Source organism: Colobus angolensis, unplaced genomic scaffold, assembly GCF_000951035.1.
Source record: "Colobus angolensis palliatus isolate OR3802 unplaced genomic scaffold, Cang.pa_1.0 Scaffold44, whole genome shotgun sequence".
In the NCBI taxonomy this organism is placed as follows: domain Eukaryota; kingdom Metazoa; phylum Chordata; class Mammalia; order Primates; family Cercopithecidae; genus Colobus; species Colobus angolensis.
The window spans coordinates 1,413,200-1,421,202 of record NW_012117821.1 but is presented as its reverse complement, the minus strand read 5'-3'; the positions used below and the strand labels follow the sequence as shown (position 1 = coordinate 1,421,202).

The 8,003-nt window shown below is 56.5% G+C and overlaps 1 protein-coding gene across 1 annotated transcript in view; it reads right to left on the bottom strand.

Annotated features, from left to right (window-relative positions):
• Positions 1–5,700: 5,700 nt before the first annotated feature.
• Positions 5,701–8,003, bottom strand: part of FBXW5 (F-box and WD repeat domain containing 5) — a 4,038-nt gene continuing 1,735 nt past the window's right edge. Inside the window, exons 4-8 of the mRNA XM_011957273.1 lie at positions 7,838–7,988; positions 7,323–7,743; positions 6,812–6,959; positions 6,526–6,738; positions 5,701–6,446 (exon numbers count right to left, since the gene is read on the bottom strand). Coding sequence (XP_011812663.1) covers positions 6,203–6,446; positions 6,526–6,738; positions 6,812–6,959; positions 7,323–7,743; positions 7,838–7,988 — 1,177 coding nt within the window. The 3' untranslated portion in view covers positions 5,701–6,202. The remainder of the gene's footprint in view (positions 6,447–6,525; positions 6,739–6,811; positions 6,960–7,322; positions 7,744–7,837; positions 7,989–8,003) is intronic.

Below are 8,003 nucleotides of genomic sequence, written 5' to 3'. Positions count from 1 at the left end.
CCAGGCAGGTCTCGAACTCCTGGGCTCAAGCTATCCTCCCGCCTCTGCCTCCCTGAGAGCTGGGATTACAGGCGTGAGCCACCGCGCCCGGCCATCTGCAATGATTGGAAGGTGTTCAGATTTTGTAAAGTCCAAAATGTCATGAAAACTTTTTTAAAGAGCGCAATCCTCCAGCTGGGCGCGGTGGCTCAGCCTGGAATCCCAGCACTTTGGGAGGCTGAGGTGGGCGGATCACGAGGTCAGGAGATCGAGACCATGCTGGCTAACATGATGAAATCCCGTCTCTACTAGAAATATAAAAAATTAGCCAGCCGTGGTGGCGGGCGCCTGTAGTCCCAGCTACTCAGGAGGCTGAGGCAGGAGAATGGTGTAAACCCGGGAGGTGGAGCTTACAGTGAGCCCAGATCGCGCCACTGCACTCCAGCCTGGGCAACAGAGTGAGACTCCGTCTAAAAACAAAAAGGTCAGGTACGGTGGCTCACGCCTGTAATCCCAGCACTTTGGGAGGCCGAGACGGGTGGATCACGAGGTCAGGAGATCGAGACCATCCTGGCTAACATGGTGAAACCCCGTCTCTATTAAAAAATACCAAAAAAACTAGCCAGGCGAGGTGGCGGGCGCCTGTAGTCCCAGCTACTCCGGAGGCTGAGGCAGGAGAATGGCGTAAACCTGGGAGACGGAGCTTGCAGTGAGCTGAGATCCGGCCACTGCACTCCAGCCTGGGCAACAGAGCAAGACTCCATCTCAAAAAAAAAAAAAAACCAATTCTCAAAAGTCAGGTGGACTAAAGCATTCTGGAAAGCAGGTGGTAAAGTGCTCACAGCAGATCATTTGAGTTTGAAAAATGTAGAAATGAACCTGTCAAATGCCAGCGAGAACCATGGAATAAAAGCACTGATGCAAAGAGCGTTGAAGATCAAACAGAAATACCAAAGCCAAATTTATAATAAACAGATTCAAGAAAAAGAGCTACAGAAATTTCAGGACATCAAAGAAGTCAAGCAAAGAGGCACATCTTATCCGAGCCCCTCCTGCAGGCCGAGGAAATCGTCGGGAGGAGGAAAGACACACAGCAGCATCAGCAGGATGCATACGTGGAACGTGCTTCCTACAGATCTCACCAGAACCATTCAGAGACTTAGAACTGCTGAATTATTGATTTATGTATTATATAAGGTCAGTTAAATGACAGGTGATTAAAAATATCTCAGCCAGGTGTGGTGGCTCACACCTGTAATCCCAGCACTTTGCGAGGCTGAGGCGGGCAGATCACGAGGTCAGGAGATCAAAACCATCCTGGCTGATATGGTGAAACCCCGTCTCTACTAAAAATACAAAAAATTAGCCGGGCATGGTGGTGGGCGCCTGTATTCCCAGCTACTCGTCTCTACTAAAAATATAAAAAATTAACTGGGCGTGGTGGCAGGCGCCTGTATTCCCATCTACTCGGGAGGCTGAGGCAGGAGAATAGCATGAACCCAGGAGGCAGAGCTTGCAGTGAGCCAAGATCAAACCACTGCACTCCAGCCTGGGCGACAGAGCAAGACTCCGTCTCAAAAAAAAAAAACAAAACAACAACAAAAAACTGTCTCCTACATTGCTGTCTGCAAAACACTGGAGGTTATGGATATTAGATTGCATCTCGATGTTAAACCTTCGCTAATGTGCTTAAGGAATTATCACAAAGATTCTGTAAATACAGAAGTAATTGCAGACATAATATGGTTGTGCCATGTGGATAATGGCAGGCACTAGGCGGCATTTATGTAGTAATGAATGACAAAAAGTCATGGCTGGTGGCATATAAAATACTCTTTGCGGTAAAATATTTCCTTTATTAATGTTACAGAAGGGGGACATAACAAGGAACTAACAATCGGTGTGACAACTAGCCTCAAAGACTGTCTTTCATTTTGGTTGCAGCACCTCCTGTTTGGGGTTATTAGCATGTTAGAAGAACACAATGGGCCGGGCGCGGTGGCTCACGCCTGTAATCCTAGCACTTTGGGAGGCTGAGGCGGGTGGATCGCGAGGTCAGGAGATCGAGACCATCCTGGCTAACACGGTGAAACCCCGTCTCTACTAAAAAATACAAAAAACTAGCCGGGCGAGGTGGCAGCGCCTGTAGTCGCAGCTACCTGGGAGGCTGAGGCAGGAGAATGGCGTAAACCTGGGAGGCGGAGCTTGCAGTGAGCTGAGATGCGGCCACTGCACTCCAGCCTGGGTGACACAGCGAGACTCCGTCTCAAAAAAAAAAAAAAAGAACACAATGGCCTGATGGTCTGATGAAGCCTAATTGGCTGGTCTGTTCCGAGCTGGGCTGACTGCTCTGATAGGCAGGTGTGGATGTTGGGTTCAGAGCTGAATCATCTTTGCCTGAAATGGCACTAGACTCTACAGTTTCTGCCTTAGCGAACACTCAGTTCTAACCTGTGATTTGTGGTGGAACAAGCTTTATTTTTCTAGCCTAGCAATGATCTTGAAGCAGAGGAATCCCAGTGCCTTTTAAGAACTGTGTTGGCCGGGTATGGTGGCTCACGCCTGTAATCCCGGCGCTTTGGGAGGCCGAGGCTGGAAGATCGCTTGAACCCGGGAGTTTGAGACCAGCCTGGGCAACATAGTGAGACCTCATTTCTAATTAAAAATTAAAAAGTAATAAAAGTGTGTGATTTTTTTTAAAAGCTCCTAATTGTTTTTGGGAAATAGAATTATGAGTTTTTTCCTTTGCACATTGAATTTTTTATTTTTATTTTTTTTAGAGACAGGGTCTCCGTCACCCAGGCCGGAGTGCAGCGGCCCGGTCATTACTCCCTGCAGCCGTGGCCTCCCAGGGCACTAGGGTTACAGGTGTGAGCTGCTGTGCCCAGCTGCAAGTTGAAATGTTATGGTTCTTCGTGTGTCAAGTGATTCTGGGTTATATTCTAGACATTTTGAATATGACTTTATGAGATCTGGGTTGTGTTTGAATCCCGTGGGAAATGTGGTAGTCTTTGGTTAGCATGCACTTGGTCCTGTGAGGGTCGGACGCACACTGCTCCCGCTCACGTGGACTCCTGTCTTCAGAGCTGCTGGTCTTTGGTCTGGGGCCCGAGGCTGGTCCGCAGTTCCCCAAGTCCGTGGTGTGACCATTAGACCCACGTGTCTGCGTGTGAGTGAGCCCAGCACCCACAGCCACCCCGTGCATGAGCCTGGCACCCACAGCCACCTTATGTGGGTGCTTCCCAAGCTCCCCACGCTGGGTTTGGCTGCTGGGCTCCCTCACTGTCCATTCAAGACAGTTGTGGCTCTAGTCACTCCCATGTGACGTGCCCTTGACTGGGCCAAGTTGGAGTCTATATGGCAGGAGGGCAGGGGAGGAAAGCTAACGGGGCTGGTCCCACCCTCCATGCAGCTGCACCGAGCCATGAGGGACTTTCTGGCCCTCGAGTTTGGCTCTGATGGGTTCCTGTTGCCACCACTCCCACTGCCATCAGGGTCACAAAAGAACGGAGGAAAGAGTAAACCCAGGGCATTGCCTCACTGCCCCTGCCCATCAGCGTCGGTTCCTTTCCCTGGCCCTTAGGGCTGCTCTGGGCTTTCTGCCTGGCCCCAGCACTCATCTCCAGTGTTCCGGCTGCATGGAGTTCAGGTCATGGACATAGGGTCAAACACCAGTTCTGCAAAACTTGGGATCGTGCTGCCGCTCCCTGACCCGGCTCTCCGGCTCTCCGACAGCTGCTCCGGGCCACGTGTACGAGTTTCATCGCTGCAGTTTCACAGGGTTCACTCTGTCGCCCAGGCTGGGGTGCAGTGGCGCAATCTCAGCTCATTCCCGGGTTCAATCAATTCTCCTGCCTCAGCCCCCTGAGTAGCTGGGATTAGAGGCGTATGCCACCACGCTCAGTTAATTTTTTTTTTTTTAGTACAGAAGGGGTTTCACCATGTTGGCCAGTCTGGTCTTAAACTCCTGACCTCAAGTGATCCGCCCACCTCGGCCTCCCAAAGTGCTGGGATTACAGGCGTGAGCCACTAGGCCTGGCCTGACCTCAGCACGTATTTTCTGAGGACTTCTGTTCTTTTGGTAATTCAGTCACTTTGTCTTTAAACACTGGGTCTCCACCCCCACCCTGTAGATGGGGTGGGGGCATGCATGCCGCTCCGTTCCCCTCCGAGGGCTCTGTTTCTTTCATCTCCTCTGTGCCATCTTCCGCTGCCTGGTCCTCACAAGTCTGGTCCAGTGCTTTCCACGTATCAAGCCTTTTATTTTTATTTATTTATTTTTTTTGAGACGGAGTCTCTCTCTGTCGCCCAGGCTGGAGTGCAGTGGCGCCATCTTGGCTCACTGCAAGCTCCACCTCCCGGGTTCAAGCCATTCTCCTGCCTCAGCCTCCTGAGTAGCTGGGACTACAGGCGCCGCCACTGCGCCTGGCTAATTTTTAAAAAAAGTTTTAATAGAGACGGGGTTTCACCGTGTTAGCCAGGATGGTCTTGATCTCCTGACCTCATGATCCACCTGCCTTGGCCTCCCAAAGTGCTGGGATTACAGGCGTGAGCCACTGCGCCCGGCCTCACGTATCAAGCTTTTGGTGCACTCACCGTGTCATTTTCCAGTGTCTAATTGGCTCCCTTTTTATTTTGAAATGTCCACATCCTCTTGATTTCTGTCCCCGCTTTTGTTTTATGGTGCATACAGGTGTTTTTGTCAGTCTCCTTGAATGTGAACATAGCTAAATCCTTTTTGGGAAATGGCTCAATTCTTTGGAGCCTGCCCGTGGAGTTCATGTTTGCAGAATCTGTCAGCTCTTTTCTGAAGGGGTCAGTCTCAGCGCAGCTCATCTTGTCTGGGGATCTTTGGTGCGTCTTCCTTCCTTGTTCTCGCCTACGTTGGGGGGTTTTATTACGAACTGCAGAGGTCCCCAGGGCTTCCCGGCTGGCGACCAGGAGTTAGCAGGACAGAGGCCCCATCCCTCTGGGGGGCGCAGCCTGTGTTGGTGGTGCTGTCCCTGACCCCATCGGTGCTCGGGCTCGGCCCCAGGGTCTCTACCAACCCCTGCAGCCCATGTGGCTCCGGGGAACCATCAGGATACTCACTCGTCTCCTCTGCGTTCTTTCTCTGTACGGGGTTGCCTGCTGCCATGTGTGGAGCCACAAGCTCCATGCGCTTCCCATAATGGGCAGCGGACCTGAATGCCAGGCTCTCCTCCTGCCGTCTTGTCACCACGATCACCCTGGGCCCCCCGAGCGGCTCTGACAAAGCCTGCAACCTCCAGCTGGAGCTGCACCTCTGCTGCCACTTCTGGGCCCCTGGGCCTTTCCTCCCCGGCATGAACTCTGAGAAGCTCTGCCCAACACCCTCGCTTCCCCCAGCAGCCGAGGCACTCCCTCAAGGACGGGACTGACTGTGGAGGCCGCCCTGGCACTGGGAGCAACGCGGCCTACTGACCCTGGAATCAGACAGCAGACCCTGCATGCTGCCAGCCCCGGCAGATGTGCCAGGCATCTCCCTGGAAGTCTCAGAGGGGGGACAGGGCCGTGTGACAAAGTCTGGCACCAGCACATGACCTCAGACACACGTCACCTGTCAGCAGTGACTGCAACAACCACTCCAGTGGGGCCACTATGCCAGCGGTGATGTCACCCATCAGCAGTGACGAGATCCACTCCACTGTGCCAGCGGTGCCCACGGTCTCCCTCCCTGCAGACAGAGACTGGACGACACTGTGCTGTTGCCAACTGTTTATTCAGGGCCCTGAATGGGTGGTGCGTGGACATGCAGCACACTCAGGCCCACAGCAGTGTGACCGGCCGCTCCCAAGCTCCGGGCGCACAACCACAGCCAGGCTGCCAGAGCCAGCAGCCCCTGCCACCACTGGGCCACTGTCCAGCACCCCGCAGGACCAGCCGAGGGTACCCCAGGCTGAGGCCAGCTGGGGCGGGTGAACCCCTAGCCTGGGGATGAGCGAGGAGCAGCACCCCCAGTATCCTGTGCACCCCAAGCTGGCCAGGAAACCAAGGGGACCTTGGGTTCCATCCTCACTGGCCACCCCGTGCCAAGCATCACAGCTGCGTGAGCAGGTTTGCATGTGAGAGCGTGGCGGGGCCTCGCTGTCCCCTTCCTAAGGCATAACTGCTACAAGCGTCTCCACCTCTCCCGCTCGGGAAAGAACCACAGAGCCTGGGTGGCGTCGAGGGATCCCAGCAGCTCCAGTGCACCCAGCACCCCTCAGCGCCTCTGGCTGGCAAGCCAGGAGAAGAAGACGCGAGGCCGCGGACGAGGTGCCTGGAAGATGCGCACGGTGCGTGGGGAGCGCCAGGCTTTGATGGTGGCATCGTCGCTGGCCGTGAGCAGCAGCTCCTGCTCCTGGGGACTGAAGACCACTGAGTTGACCACGTCCTCGTGCCGCAGCTTGGCCAGGCAGATGTTGTAGTGGCGGTCCCAGATGTAGCCATGCCGGTCCTCGGCCCCGCTGCAGAACAGCGCCTGGATGAGCTGGTCGCCCGCCTGCTGCTGCCCACGCCCGCCCTGCACCATGCTGCGCCCTGCACCTGGCCACGAAGTCCCTGCTGACGTCCAGGAAGATGAAAAAGCACTCGTCGTTGGGCGTGTAGGCGCGGTGCGCACGCAGAGCCCGCCTCACCTCCCGCATGGTCTTGAGGTCGAACACGAGCAGGTCAATCTCCTCCGCGATGGGTGGCGGCTGCATGGGGTCGGCCACCACCGCACCACTGGGCCAGGCGCGGCTGTTCACATACAGGTACCTGGGCGAGGGGCACTGTGCTAGGTATGGGCCGCCTGCGGGCACCCCGCCTGGGACACTGGCAAGAGGCCCACCTGTTGTCGGGCGACAGTCCCATGCCAATGATGTGCCCATGCACGTCTATGACGTGGTCCAGCGCATCGAAGAAGGCGTCAGAGCCTCGACCCTCGCCCAGCACGGGCCCCGCCGTTGTCATCTGGTGTGGCAGGATCTGCTTGATGCCTGCAGAGAGGGCTGCGGTGAGGGTCCCTGCCCAGTGCCCCGGGACGTCACTCCAGGGCAGCCCCCTACCCCAACTGTGTCTCTGGGGCTGTGGGCATGGCAGAGGTCTGCAGGCACTGCCTGCTCCGGGGGCCCCAGACCTGAACCAGGCCCCTCAGCTGCTCGCTGGCCAGCGGGCCTGCCTGTTTTCACTGCTCATCCCGCAGGCCCCAGACAAGGCCAGGTCTGGGCTTGTGACCCCGGGGTGAGTCAATGATCTCAGCTTTGCCTACGGACTTGCTTGTCGTCTGCCCCCCAGGACCCCTGCCCAGCCTCCCCCAAGCTGCTAGGACCGAGATGGGCAGCATGGCGGCAGGGGTGTACCGATCTGGTGTGGGGAGTAGGTGAGGCAGCCAGTGGTGAAGATGAGGTACTTGCTCCTGGCGCCTGTGGCACTGCGCTCAGGGGGCTTGGTGTGGCCCTGGGCCAGCAGCTCAGCCACCTTGGTCTCTAGCACGCGCTCCGACGGCTGTGGCTGCGCCCGCCCCTCCAGCACACGGTCCAGAAAGTGCCGCAAGCCCTCCCTGGCGTGGGCGGGGGCCGGGCCAGCCACCTCCTCCTCGTTGTCCCCGCCCAGGTCAAAGATGCGGCAGGGGGACGTGGCCGGGTCGCCGGCTTCCAGCAGGAGGTCAGGGCTGTCGAAGCGGCTGCAGTCGGCCACCATCACCGTGCGGATGGTGCTGGCGTTGAGGTTCTGGATCTTGAACAGCCGCTTCACCACATTGACGTTCTCTGACTCCACGTCCTGAAGGCGGGGGCACACACCAGGTGGGCGCCAGACCCTGGGGATGGCAACTCTGCCCCCAGCCCAGCCCTGTCCTGCCCCACCCCACCCGCACCTGGAAGGCGTTGTTGAGCCACAGCACGGAGCAGGAGGTGATGTCTCCGATGCGGTGCAGGTTCCCCGAGATGAGGCTGGTCTCGGTGAGCCAACAGCCAAACACGTCGTAGGGCTTGTTCCGCACGCGGGACAGCAGCGCGAAGGAGTCTGTGGGGAGGCCAGGG